At 28.2% G+C, this 14,601-nt stretch overlaps 2 protein-coding genes across 2 annotated transcripts in view; one reads left to right on the top strand and one right to left on the bottom strand.

Moving 5' to 3' along the window:
* LOC107450892 (uncharacterized) overlaps window positions 1-5,884 on the top strand; it is an 18,426-nt gene extending 12,542 nt beyond the window's left edge. Inside the window, exons 6-7 of the mRNA XM_016066823.3 lie at window positions 2,965-3,162; window positions 5,583-5,884. Coding sequence (XP_015922309.1) covers window positions 2,965-3,162; window positions 5,583-5,699 — 315 coding nt within the window. The 3' untranslated portion in view covers window positions 5,700-5,884. The remainder of the gene's footprint in view (window positions 1-2,964; window positions 3,163-5,582) is intronic.
* A 4,460-nt stretch (window positions 5,885-10,344) lies between these two features.
* Window positions 10,345-14,572, bottom strand: LOC107450907 (putative OPA3-like protein CG13603). Its single transcript, XM_016066850.3, has 2 exons — window positions 14,224-14,572; window positions 10,345-10,818 (listed from the first exon to the last, which is right to left on the bottom strand). The coding sequence occupies exons 1-2, from the start codon at window positions 14,357-14,359 to the stop codon at window positions 10,478-10,480; spliced, it is 477 nt and encodes a 158-aa protein (XP_015922336.1). The 5' UTR covers window positions 14,360-14,572; the 3' UTR covers window positions 10,345-10,477.
* Between the last annotated feature and the right edge of the window lie 29 nt (window positions 14,573-14,601).

Below are 14,601 nucleotides of genomic sequence, written 5' to 3' on the forward strand. Positions count from 1 at the left end.
ATTAAAGAAGATTTTTCTTGAATTATCACTAATAATCACTCGAGTTTAGAATATATTAAAGATAATAAAATTAACTCGATTGCGACTTTTGATTTCCAGGATCTTTTCAATAGCATTCCCCTTTTTAAACTAAAAGATGTCTTTTTGAATTATTATGATTTTAAAAATATCCTTAATTGCGATTTTCATTGTATTTTTAATAACTACCTTAACAATGGAAAAGAATATTTTTTCAAATTGATGGAATACCACAAGGATCTAATCTTTCATATCTCTTAGCTAATTTATTTTTGCACTATTATGAAGAAAAAAATCATGCATTTATTATTAAATATGTTTTTAGATTTATTGGTGATTTAATTATCTTTAATTTTCAAGGCTATACAATTTTATTAAATAATATTTACCGCAAAGAGTTAATCTTGCTTTGCAATCATGATGATAACATTAATTGAAATTTTTTAGGTTTGGGTATTATAAAAGAAGAAAATATCTGCTTTGTTGATTTAAACGATAAAAGAAATGATTTTAATGTAAATAAACTAATTACTTAGAATTTTAATGTTTCTAAAATATCTATTTAAATACCATGCTTAATCAAATGAATAGAATTAAAAAAACATAAAGTAATATTTTTTTCTCCCAAAAAAATAGACAAACTCATCAAAAACTTGAAGAAAAAAAAACAATTGATACCCAACTAAATTGATAAAATTCTATGTGAAATCATTGAGTTAATTGTATGTTATTATAAATAAGTTAATTAAAAACTTCTTGGTTAATTTATATAATTTTTACCACGCGTAAATCTATTTTGGGCAAATCCGTGGCTAAAAATATGTGCCAAACTGCAATTCATGCTTCTTTCTCTCTTCTTTACTTCTTAAATAAATGTTATTTTTCTAAAATCATTAAAATTGTATAATTAAATGTCAACCTATTAATTATTAACTTATCCAGAATAATATCAACTCGTGCACATCCATTTTCGAGCCAATCCTTGGTAACTTACAAATCAAACTCGCTTATATATATATATATATATAAAATATTTCAAGAAGGGGCGCCGATAGGGCAGATTGCCATAGGCGCCATTTTCTCTAGATACGCCTCTGATGACATCCCCGACAAAGAGAATTGGGTTCTATTCCCATAATGTTTAGGTGTCTCCTGAGGATACAGTGACCAGTAAGAAGACCTATGATCTTCCTTATACTGTTTCTATTAAGCTTTAAGAGCTCCTTTTGACGTACACTAGGACAGTCTCGATTCAGCTCCTTAGCTTGTCTCTGACCGTCAGCAGCGCGCCACTGCTCATGGGCGATTTTGCCGTAGAGCTTGTTACTTGCGATTCTGGAATCGCTCCAGTGATTTCCAGTGTTTTTTCTTTCATCGGGGGTCCAATTACTGTAATTATTTTTTATCCTTGCTGTTCTAAACCATTCAAACAAAACTACATTGATGTCTCTAAAATTTTCTTCCCACGTGCATTTTACGTCTCCGGATTTAAAAATTTCCCCTTCTTTTTTTAACAGTTTCCTCTTCATTCAGAATTTTAATTATTTGTGTTTTGCCACAGTTGAATATCTCTGTTACTTTTTGTCCTGAATTCCCTTTTTCATGTAAAATTATCTTCTCTATCTTTTGTCAAGCCTAAAATAAACTTCTTTTCTTTTTTTTTTACATTTTACAGCAATAAATTTTAGCTATTAAATGAATTAGTAACACTTCAAAACAATTTCTTCAAAAGAACAAAATCATGTTCTACACACTCAAATGACTGAAAACTCTCATTCTTCTCCTTTTCAATATTTTCTGTACAAAAGCAACCAATTTGGCTTTAAAACCATGTTCACAAGCGAGACCTTCAACAGCAAGGCTGGCTAGCTGTAGTGTGCCAAGTTCAAACCTTACTTTTTTTTAACTTTGCCATTGAAAAAGAAACACAGTAGACCTTCTGGAGTAGCTAGAATTCAGTTTACACCTTGTTTCCTCCCAAGTGTAATACGGAAAAATTTTTGTTTCTGATATGGAAGAGCCTAGAGCATGAAAAGAGTCTTTTTGTGAAAGTGGGAGGTAGGGAAAAATATGGTTATTGAGGGAGAGGTTTTTTGTGCCAATATGAATTACCGATAAATTGATATCTGTTCTGCATCAGTAAGTGTCCTCCAGAAGAGCTGCCCAGAAATATTTATTAATATATAAAGGTATTTCAATTTTTTTATTTATTATTTATTTTTCCCATTTTTTCTTTGGTCCTTTTCGTGTTTAAAGGGAAGGTTCGTCTGGTCGCTGGAAGGTGTTTTGGCAGTCTTACCCGAAGGTATTCTTCAACACACTGTCTTTATAAAACGATTTGTGCCTCCTAAAAATGGTTATAAATAGAGGAAGTCACTATGCAGAAATGGTGTTTCCCTGAGGTTTCACTGTATTTTTGAAATTTATTTTATTGTAGTTAAATAGCATTTTGTTGATGCACACATGTTTACTTGCAACACCTCTCATTAGGGTTTAGAGGCCCTTAAAATGCAATGTAAGCATATTTTTGGCACTTTTAGATCCCTCCTTCCACTTAGACAGCAGAAATAAGCAAATCACAAAACCTCCATGTTTGTTTGCCGTTTTATATATAAATGATCTTTAAAAAATTTATTTTTAATATTTTTTGCCCATCTTAACTATTTCGCTCCAAATGAATATAAAATGACCAGAGAATAAAAAAAACATCTCTAATTATAAATATAGTTATTACAAAGTTATATTTATAATTTGTGTAGTTTTTTTTTTTTTTTTTTTGTAAGAAAAAATATTAATCTTTTAACTTTCTTACAATCGTATACAATAATGTCTTGCAAAGAAAGAGTTGAAAAATTTCAGACTATATTTTTTTGTTTTTCATATATAATATTCTTAAAAATTTGTAAGCCTAGTTTTAAAGCTGTTTTAATATTTCAAATTATCTAGATAATTTGGGATAATGTGTGCAACATTCCACATGTCGTGCAACAAGCGGATGTTATTATATTCAACAATGTTTTTGAATGTTTCATGTCAAAAACTGATCAAGAAGAAACTTGGAAATGGCTACGAAAAACTGTCACCAAATCTGGCACTATGTTAGTTTCATCTCCAAGTATAGAAGAAACACTAAGTTCTCTACAGGTAATATTGTATTGAAAAGCTTATTTGAATAGAAACAAAAATTATTTTAAAATATCAAGAAATTTTTATTTCAAAATAACTATTATTTTTCTTCCTTTTTTTGCAGACAATTTTCGTAAAAACTCTATATGGGTTTAAAATTCTCGTTAGTAAAAACCTAATTTCTTCGTTTCTGTGCAATTTAACTTACCAACGGTGCAAAGAAATCTTTTTTTAGTTTTTGCACTCAAGAAAATATTTATTCAAATACAAAAATAATCGTGTATGTTGCTCTTTTTTTCTTCATTTTTTTGTATTTTGTGAATATAACTTAGCATGTACGCATCAGAAATATTCTCGAAGAAACTCTTCGATTTAACTTTTTGAAACCACTCATTTTGGACGAAAATATTTTCATACACATTTGTAAATTTTAAATGTAAATATCTATTCTCTGGTGGTTGCAGCAGACAAACCTCAATATTCTTATTGAATATTTTGTGAGCTACTATGTAAGTTTTAATACCTTAACGTTTAGATATCTGTTGCACATTAATTGTTTAATACATAGGTGCACATTAAGTTATTGTAGCCCGAATTTTTTTTATTTATTTAATATTTTTAAAAATATTATTAATAACAATTAAATATTTTTAAAAAATCTACTTCCTATTTTAATTTGCAATTCAATACTTTTGTTTTGTACAACTTGGTAAAACTCTGACAGTAATATTTAATGTTCCTTCAAACATAAAAGCGCCCTACAAAAAATTTTGTTAAAGTTGCGGCCCGCCATTTGATTTGTGTTTTCAATTGTGGCCCCCGGCCCCATGCAAGTTGGAAACCCCTGAGCTAGACGATATGTCTGAACATTATATTTCTCTTTGTCTCCTTGTATATAAGAGTTGGAAAAGAGGAGATACGAGAGTTGTATCTCCTTCCAACAAATGCTCTTTCTCATTGAGGAACAGGTTCTAGTCACTGAGTGTCTACTTCAGACTATAGAGTATGATTGTCTATCATGATGTTTCATTGAAACTGTTGCAGAAGAACAATGATTTGATGTGTATAAAGAGGAGAATGCTTAAGCCTTTGTACAACATTCCTTTTATCCTGTTTTGAAATTGTTATCTTTTTTTTATCCTTACTGTTTTAACTTTATCTGCCAGCTTCAGTTGCGGTTACAACTGGCATTTAAGTGTATCCTATTACAATGTGGAAAGCTAGGTTCAATGCATTGTGATTCATTAATGTTTTCTCGGGTACATTGTGAAGAGCTCGTAGGACACTGGTGAAAAAACTGCCACATGTACTAAAATGGATAAACCAATTTGGTGATTGTGTCGGAAAAAAATATGAAAATGTTTAAACTTAAAAATTATGTATCCATATTATGTATAATTTTATATTATATTATATTTTATATTAGAACATATTTTATATTATAGAAAATTAATATTATTTGTGTTTCAATAAAAATTGGATACTTTAGGAATTACCTTTACAAATTTAATAATTTTAAAGTTTTTAATATTAACTAAGATATTTTTATTTGGTTTATCAAATGATATCTTCACTTACATGATATCAGAAAAATCTAAAAGTATAGTAATTGCTATTGTAAGCAGATTAATGTTTGCCTCTTGAAGTGTATTTCTTTTCCATATTTCAAGGGTAGTCTGAAATATAAGGGTTGCTCAAATGAAAAGTAGACTTGCTTAACATCACCAGAAATACAGTAGCAAGGCACTGAAAACATGTTTAGTCGAAATATTTTTACCAGAAAAACGTGAAGTAGTAGGATCTTTAGTGGCAGATGATGAACGTATCGTTCATTCCTTACTCATGTCAGACAAAATTCTGCAAATGTGTCTTACGTTTTAACTCTAGTCATTGTATCTTACTCAAATGTGTCTTACATTTTATTTCTATTCATTTTATCACTAACGACAAATAATTCATGGGAAATGGTGGCATTTGCTTGCTCTATTTCTTACAAAGTCAAATATTGCTGTGTGTCTTTAGGAGAAGTTTTATACTGTTTGTTCGTAAACAGCAAACATTTGACAATGTCTGCTACAAAAAATCAAACTACTACACACTGCTCTGATTTCTCAGTGCATCCATCTTATCATAAATTTACGTTCTTTTTAAATGCAAACTTTTTAATTAGTTGAATGCATTCTCTGAAACACTAACCTTATTTCAATTTACAACTTAGGTAGGTGGCATTAATATCACTGCTGTTTTTCTTATGCTAATAAGCAGGTGCGTTTCTCATTTGGGCTACCCTTATAAAACTGCATCTACACACTTTTTAGAAACTATAAATTTGGATGATAGCAAAGAAAGATTTAGAATGAAAAATATGTCAGAAGAGACAAAATAAAACCACATAATAAGAATTTGATGGGAGAATTGATTATTATTTAATTTTTTAGACTGGCATAGATATTTCATCATGGTTGAAAAGAATTCCCATCACAGATCCTGAAGCTGTTTTGAAAATGGATGATCAAGATTTGCTCTCAGAAATAACCTCATATGTAGTTATTTAAAATCTGAGCTTTTATTCTTTGTAAATATTGTGATGCTGAAGTCTGATTGTGGAGCTTATTTGAAAGAAATGTCAAGTGAGATTTGAATTATATGTTATAACAATAATTTTAAAGACAAAATTAGATCAGCATTGCATGTGAATTGGAAATTTATCATGTGAAAATAAAAATTAATATAAATTTTATATGTGTATTTTTTTATTGGAATTCCACTGTTTCAAAAATTATTTCAAATGATGAAAAAGAAATACATTTAAAAAAAAATTTAAAGCAATTATTTAATGTTTATTTATTTATTTTTAATATTTTTAAACTACATTCAAAAGCATTGTGTTTGTAATTTTTATATAGTGTCAATATATTATATCGTGTCAACATTCTTGACTAACAAGTTAGAAACTCGTCATAATTTTTACTTCTACTAAATACGGCAAAATCTCTTGAGTTGGTTCCAAAGAGTTAATAATTATATATTTTTAACACTAATACCTAATTTTTTTTCTTCTGAATTTCAATAAAATGAGGTCACACTTCAGTTACATCAACACACATACATTTTATAGCGTAACTACATAGAATTAATCAATTTATGCATAACAAACTTTTGTTAATTGGTTGCTTTGCTTTTTTTGCAGAAATCTAAAAATTTTAATATTTATTATTAAAAGTATAGTTTTCTTAGACCATCGTTTTTTCCATTTCTGCAAAATTGTTGCTTGCCATGTTCTGTGCAAAATAAATAAAATACATAACTTAAGTACACAAATTAAAAGCCTCTACAAAAGTATAAATCAATAAAATTAACTTCAAAAATCAATGCAAGTGAATTTTAATAAAATTTAAATACTATATAGTACTATTATAAAAAAAAATTTACAAAACTGGATTTTTAGAGTTTATTGATAAAAACAGCATATTGATTGCTTCTATAATCTGAATTTTTCTATTATAAGAAGTTGGTTCATTCCAAATTACTTGAGATGATTGAAGTCCTATTACAATAATTAATCATTATTTGAATAACAAAATTTAATGTAGTATATAATTAAATTTAGCTCTTAAAAAATTTACAATTAAGGAAAAACACCATTTTGATTTTCCAAAAAGACTTGTTCTAAGTGAATTAATTAATTGCATGATTAGAAATATTAGTAGTGTCTTAATAAACCTCAAAGGTACTTATTCATATTAAGCAGATATCTATATTATAAATATATGTTCCTTGCTATCATGCATTAAGCATACTGAGATACTGAAAAAAGTATGATTATTTTTACAATTATTCATCTTCTAAATATCACAATATCACTCGTTTAATGATTGACATATGTTGCTTTTACTGAACAATTTCGTATTCTTTATGAAATAGTGCAATTCATAAGCACTTTGTTTATAAGTAAGAATCGAGTAATCAATTGTAGCTGATTTAGTAAAAATTCAGCTTTTTATTCTAATGTCTGCATGAATCTATGCTTCAAATTAAGTGGACATGTTACTTGTGAAATCAATTTTTATGATTTCTTTAAAAATTTAGGAATTTGAATCATTAATATAGCTTTGATTTCACATAGATTTTTAACGAAATAGTAGTGTATTTAACGAAAGTGGCCTGCAAATTAAGTACTACTGTTTAATTGTAAAAAATAAAAAGATCCTAGGTATTATAGAAATTGTAGTAGTTTATACATGCTGTGAAATATTTCAATAAATAAAAAAAAATTTGAAAAAGCTATCAAATCTGCAAATTAAAAGTTTTTTTTTAAATTTTACTTAAAGTTAGTGCAAATTTTTTCCATCTATCTACATCATGTGTAGACTGGTAATTGGACCACAGTTATACTATTTGTTGATTTCCCAAAAACAATAGAAAAATTCTAATTGTAAAGCAGCAGAATTAAACTGTTCCCTATAGTTATCACCTATTTGCTGCTATTTTCTCTGAATTGTCATTCTGCCAATTCCAGTTCTAGCTTCTTTTTTTTGTTTTTGTTTAAAGACAAAGTATTGAATTATCTTTGACAAAATCTGCATAAGTAAATGATAGGTCAGGTTTGCATTCAACTGGGATATTTAAGGTTAGTTTTCCCCCATAAATCCAATTAAAATTATTTTTTTTCTAAAAATAGCTTGCTTGATTCGTAAAAGTTGTTTAATTTAATCGACACTTATAGCCTTTAATTATTGAATAAGATTTGTGTTTATTTTTATAATGATGGCACAAGTTATAGTCTTCTGCTATTTTGATTACGCTAGTGCACAGTAAGCAAGTTATTAAAAACAATAACTAAGAAAAACAAAGCAAAAACTTTGAATGAGTGATATTTCACTTTCATTATTAACTTTATTTCTTGTCTCGCATCTCTACTGTTTTCCTACATACTTTAACAGTTTCTCTCTTCAACCAGTTTCTTCCAGCTCCTTGAATTTTTTTTAGGTTTGTAGAAATAAAATTAATGATCATACCCCACCTGTTTTTATCCTCTATTCTTAGGTTATGCATCCCTGTTTTAACTTGAATCTTGAGCCATGGGTTATGCATCTCTTTTCTAATCGTTTCTTTATTCTGTTAAGTATCATATGTTTGAAATTATACGAAATTGAAACTACTGAAGTTTTGGCATTGATTTTAATCTCAATCCATAATAAATTATTTATTATTGAAAATTAGCTGTTTTCTTTACAATATATTGAAAAATAAAAGAAAATTTTTATTATAATACATTCTAAAAGAAAGAAATTGTTCATACATTTTGCTTTTAAGTATAACTTGTAAATAAAATCAATCGTAAACAAAAACAAAAACAAAATATTTATTTTACACTTGTGTTGAACTATCCGAAGAAAAGTCTGAAAGTAATTGATATTTACTTTAATCAATTTTCTCTTTAATCCTCTAAGCATTAACCCTTTAACAGCCAATCCCTAACTCAGTTCAAGATACAATCTGCTTGCTTTTTCTGCAAAAAAAGGTTTTTTCTACGTGTTATTCAACAGAAATTCTGTGCTTTGCAGGAAATTTTTTGTCCAAGTAGCAAATAGTAAAAAGGTTAAACATATAAACATGCCTGTATGGAATTTTCTTTCCTACGCATAAAAAATCACTTTCTCATTCTGAGGACCATTCATATGTATAGAAATTAGCTAATAATAGGAAGGAGAAAAAAAACAGTCATGTTAAATGGTGAAAATTTCAAAATCAGTCACTTAGAGGATTAAATGTTACATTCATGGTTATTAAACATTTTATGAACATTCAAACAGAGAAAAGTTATACATTTTAGATAATTTTGTTCCATACACTTATCTCGTAATTTTTGCATAAATTTCTATACTTAAGAAATTTATTAATATAATTTACAAATACGAGCCAGAGACTATGAAGAATATTCTATAACATTTATAGTTTATGAATTTATATGCACTTTAACCTCAATTATCTAATGCAGCATTCTCAACCCTGTGGGCTGCAGCCCAGAGATTACCGGTACATCTATATATATTCACACAATATATTTGTCATACCTACATAGTAAGTTACACATGTAGGTACTTGGTTATTAAATATTTTACTTGTATATTAAGTAGTTTAAAAGCCTTAATTTTTTTTATGAAATTTTTTTTAAAAATTAAAAATTATGGCTTGCACATTTAAAAATGTCAGAATTGCTAGTTTAAAGTAGTTAAGTTAAATAGATAAAAATTTAGTTTATTTTAAAATTATAATGACCTTCTGATAAATTTCCCAGTGGAATCCATATTGAAGACATTTATTTCAAAACTAACAGTACTTTACTTATAAAAATGTTTAAATAGAAGTTCACTGACTTATAAAAGGTTGATTTGTTGCTCGCAAAAAAAGTAATAAACTTTTTGTAGACTTAACAAAACAGTGTTTATTTCGATCTTTAGATCAAAGCCAATGACTGGTATGCATCTCTAAATACAAGGGTGGCAATGAATTTTCTTTCTGTGAAAAAAAGGTTTTGAGATTTTATACTTTTATTATTATTATTAATAATAATAATAAAAGTTTCTATACTTGTATTATTATATATTATTTGGAGTCTCATACTTTTAAAACTTATTATAATACTCAACTAATGTGGTAAAAATATCAACATTTTGTGCCCAAGAATCATACAATTATTTTAGGAAGGTGTTGAGAATTCACAGCAATTTAAGGTCTTTGGATAATATAAAAATACACTCATATGCAAAATCTTTTATAAGTGTAATGTTCAATTGTGTAAAGTAATTGCTTAAAATGCTCCAGATGTCTATAAAACTAAGTAATACGCAAAAGTTATGCATTCTAAACTCTGTTTTTAGCTAGTTTCAAAAGAGCCTGTTTTCATTTTTTAAGTTTATAGATAGGATCTAGTTGAACAGACGAAGATTAGGAATCTTCTTCATTAAAATGGATTTTTAAACACAAAATTTCTTAATCATCACCTTTTATCTTCTATATTGTCTAAAGCTATTAAATTTAAATAAATTTATTTCAGAACTAATATTTTTTGTGATTTTTATTAATTGCCAATGTATATTTTTTACAATTATTGTTATTAGTGTACACGTGTTTTTTAAAATCAACATTTTTTTAAGTAATAATCTACAATTAATATTCAGTAAATTTTAGTTTAAATATAGGAAGACAACAATTGAGGAAATTTTATTAAACCTTATTTGTAAACACATTCTTTCATCATAAGACTTTGCTCTATAATAGAAAAGAAAAAACAATTAAATCAAAAACAGTAAAAAAATTAAACTATCTATTATTTCTTTTTGGTTGTTGTTTTTTCATCTATTGCATGATACATCCTAGTTAAATGTAAAAGTTCAGCACTTTGTTTTTCAACTACAAACCTTAATTCCTCAACATCATTTTCTAGAGTTTTAAATCTTTGCTCTGTAGCAGCTAATTTGGCTTTCTCATTTCGAGAACTCCTAATATACTCTGCTGTAATTGTAAAAACGGCAATCATAAATATTGTGGCTTCACCGAGTAAATCAGCACCTAGCTCTATGGCCATAGCTTCATTCAATTTTGGAACTTCACTCGGCTTTCCCAGGTTTAGCAATCTCATCTTGACATTAACTTCAACCCAATGGTACACTGAAAAAACAAAGCAGATTTCAAAATTAGTTCATTTTAATAAATACATACAAAACTGAAAGAAATTACTTATTGAACTCAAGTTTTTCAAATATTTTCCAAATGTAAAATCATTAAGTATAAAAAATGAATTCAAAACTATTTATGTGTGGTAAAAACTGTTGACAACTTTATTATTTTTTATTTATGAACTGAAACTCAGTGCAAAAAAATTTTACAATGGTGTAGCTCATCTCCCTACAGCAAATTTTATTACTATCCACAAAATTTACGAATTTTTGTGGGTGTAATGTGCATCTTTAGTTTCTAACTCTGGATGGGGGAGGGGGCTTATTCAGTTGTTATTGCTGAATAATATTGTAGTATGAAACTATAGGTGGGGGGCTTAATTGAATCTGCGGAATTTTACAGTATAATATTTATGCAGATTTTTTAGTTTCAGATTTCACTAAGAAATTTTTTATTATAAAGAGGGAACATTAAAAGTCAAGTAGTGTTGTCATGCTTTTGTGAGAAGTTTTCTATCTCAAATAAAAAAAAAGAGATATAATTTGAAATAAAATAAATATATCAGCTAGACACAAATTATCTTTATTTGTAGAATCATTCAGGAATTAAAGGCCAAATTAAATTTTTTTTTTTTACTTTAAGTCTGAAATATTTAAGACAAAAAATTTTTAATAGAGACAAAAAATTTTTTAAAAATGACTACTAAAAAAAACTAAAGAGCACTAAAGCATTTAAAAATTTAGAACTCCAGCTCCAAGGAAAACACAGCTATGGAGTGCTTCAGGTCAGGGCTTTTGCAGTAAAGGAAAGAAGCTGTGTTATTTGTTTATTATGTGACATTCTTAGCACAAAAAGTTTAAAAACATGCTACATTCAACTTCATAAACAAAATATATTTTTTCTAAGAGTTTATTAAAAAGGATGGCTTTTAATAGGAAAATGTATTTAATATCTTGCTGCTATTGCTATTTTTTAAAAGCTGATGAACTAAAATTCTTTAAAATTTTCTTAGAACCTTCTTTCACTAAGCTCTCTATGTTTGACAAAAATTACACCTAAGTTAAGAGCAAAGAAATAAGAAGAGGTAAGTATTTTGTACCAAATCCAAATTTTTTATGTTTAAAATGAAGTTATTAATTATCAGTTACAAATTGAAAAGAATATTAGCAGATTATGTTAGGACTAAACAATATATATTTAATTTTATAACTGTCATTAACAGCCGACCCAAATTTGGGTTTACGGCTACTTATGTTCAATGTAGCCAGGTAATTTTGAACCCGATCCAAGAAGTCCTGAATCAAGTATTGGGAGAAATTTGCCTTCGTGGAGGAATTATGGATCTAACCTGTATTTGCGTTGCATGGAGAGGAAGACCACGAGAACATCCCACAGTTAGTCTGACGGCAAGGGAACTGTGACCCATGTTCCATCTACCACTGAGGATATTTCACAACAGCACTATGGCCGGTGCAAGCCAGATGCGGAATTCATGTCGACCAGCCATCGCTGGGATTCAAACCAGGTTCATCCCATTGGAAGGCGAACGCTCTATCCCCTGAGCCATCGCGGCCCATAGACGATATATATTGAAATATCAATTTAACGCATATTTCTTCACCAGACTTGCATTTCTCACAATGCATTGTAACTCTCACTTAACCTGCCAATATAAGAAAACACTCGCAATATAATGATTCATTCTCCAAGGATTCTTGCCTAAGCTAACACTGTTAACGTGCATAAGGAAGATGATTTCATCTACCCACCAAGACAATGTCCATTTCATGATCAGGGGTCTGTCTAGGTTTTTCTGAGAGGTGCCTATTTTGTGAACATTTAGACATAATTTATGAAAATTATATTAAAAAATCAACACGAAAATATGGACATAATTTGAGAAAATTATATTAAAAAATCAACACGAAAATATGGATTTATCATTTCTTATGGGATACAAAAATAAAATTTTAGGAAGAAGTAATATGTAAAACTATCATTTTTCCTTAAGTTGAATTTGTGAAGGTACCGCTAAACGGTAGTAAATTTGGCCTGGACAGACCTCTGATGATGTTAAATGGCTAGATGAGAATTGAATCAGAAGTCACGATTTTGTGAGTGGATCAATGTTGGAATCTAGAACATGATGCATTGCTTCTTTCTGCAGGATTTCAGATTTCTTGAAGATTACCTTTAATATGATATCTATTACTTTGTGAGTCCTACGTATCTTTTTACCGGGATTTAATGTATTTTGTAAATTATTTTTTGTGGGACTTCTACAGTTTTGCGATCGCTGTGCATTATTTTGTTACATTTTTTTTTTTCAAGATTTAACGGCAATACTTGTAAATTATTTTTAGTAAGTCTTCTATTACTTTGCGATCATTGTGCATTATTTCATAGCATAATACATCAAATCATAATACATTGTTAAATCACAATACATTGCTAAATTGCATGTCTAACAGACAATATAAAATTTCTTACATTGTCCATGGTCAACAAATAAAAAATAATAAGGAAAGACTAATACATTCTAAATTTGTAAGAGAACTTTCGTTTAAACTTAATTCTATAAACTGATTATTAATAAATAATAAAAAAAAACAAAGATAAAGAGATGAGGAGAAAGGTAAATAAACACATTCTAAGCTCTCTTGTCAATAACTGGAGTGGTACAAAAAAAAATGTTTGTTTGCCAATATAATATGTAATTCCATCTTCAGATGGGATTCATTTAGTGTTACCCATCTAAGATTAAGTATTATACTCAGTTTTAACAAGCTTTATAAAATCTTCATTACACATTTTGCAATTCTGTGCCTTAATGTTAGCAGTTTATTGAATTTGAGATACTATCAATTTTCCTAGAGCCAATACAACACTGTAGATGAAGAGTACAAAAACAGCACTAAAAAATGATTACCCGTTCGTCGCAACAAATTTGTAGTACTGGCTTTAGAATGCATCAAGCTTTAATAAGAACAGTGGTTTCATAAGAAGCTAATCAGTGCACATTTGCATTTGTCTAATGTATAACTACATAAATATTAGATTACAGTAAAAAATATGCGAAGTAGAATTTGATGATTTTTTTCATAGATATAAATGAAGTTGATTTGACTTTCTAGAGGCAGAAAGAAGAAATGATTGATTTTATAATTGCTTTTTACATTATTGAATACCTGCTTACTAAATAGAATAATAATTCCCTCAAAAGTTTGACAAGTTAGTGCTTGCTTAGAGAAATTGGTCTAAAAAAAAAAACTCATGAACTTTGTTGGAACATGAAAGTTTCTGACGATTTATTCATAATTAATAAGGCAAACATGATTTTATACTAGAATGATGAATCAAAAAATTTATTGAAACTGATAATTTATTGCAACTTACATTGGGCAGGAGGCATACATATGTAAGTTCTAAAAAACAAACTACTCTTCGCTTTAGTTTTTAACCTATTAGCTAGCGGTTTACTGACTTGGCGAATCGCTAGAGCAGCTAATTTTGCTAAAGGAAAAGCTACCATGTTGATCAAAGATTCATATCAACTCTATTTTGATATAATATATATTATTGGCACTAATTTTTCAATTATACATGATATATTGTATAAAAATTTCGATATCAATCATTATTTTCCTAAAGCATTTCCTATGTATGACCTTTCTAAGCAACTTTGTTTTGATCCAATGTTTACATTACGTCTGCTCAACTTTTTACTACTACAACTTCCATTTTTTATTTAAAACATTGCCAGAGAGTAAAAGC

Source organism: Parasteatoda tepidariorum, chromosome 1 (assembly GCF_043381705.1).
Source record: "Parasteatoda tepidariorum isolate YZ-2023 chromosome 1, CAS_Ptep_4.0, whole genome shotgun sequence".
Taxonomy (NCBI): Eukaryota; Metazoa; Arthropoda; class Arachnida; order Araneae; family Theridiidae; genus Parasteatoda; species Parasteatoda tepidariorum.

What these genes read in the sequence shown, in the direction of transcription:
- LOC107450907 (XM_016066850.3), bottom strand. Translation starts at nt 14,359, where the DNA reads ATGGTAGCTTTTCCTTTAGCAAAATTAGCTGCTCTAGCGATTCGCCAA. An exon ending in ATGTATGCCTCCTGCCCAAT is followed by an intron (nt 10,819 to 14,223) that starts GTAAGTTGCAAT and finishes TTGTTTTTTCAG; the next exon opens with TGTACCATTGGGTTGAAGTT.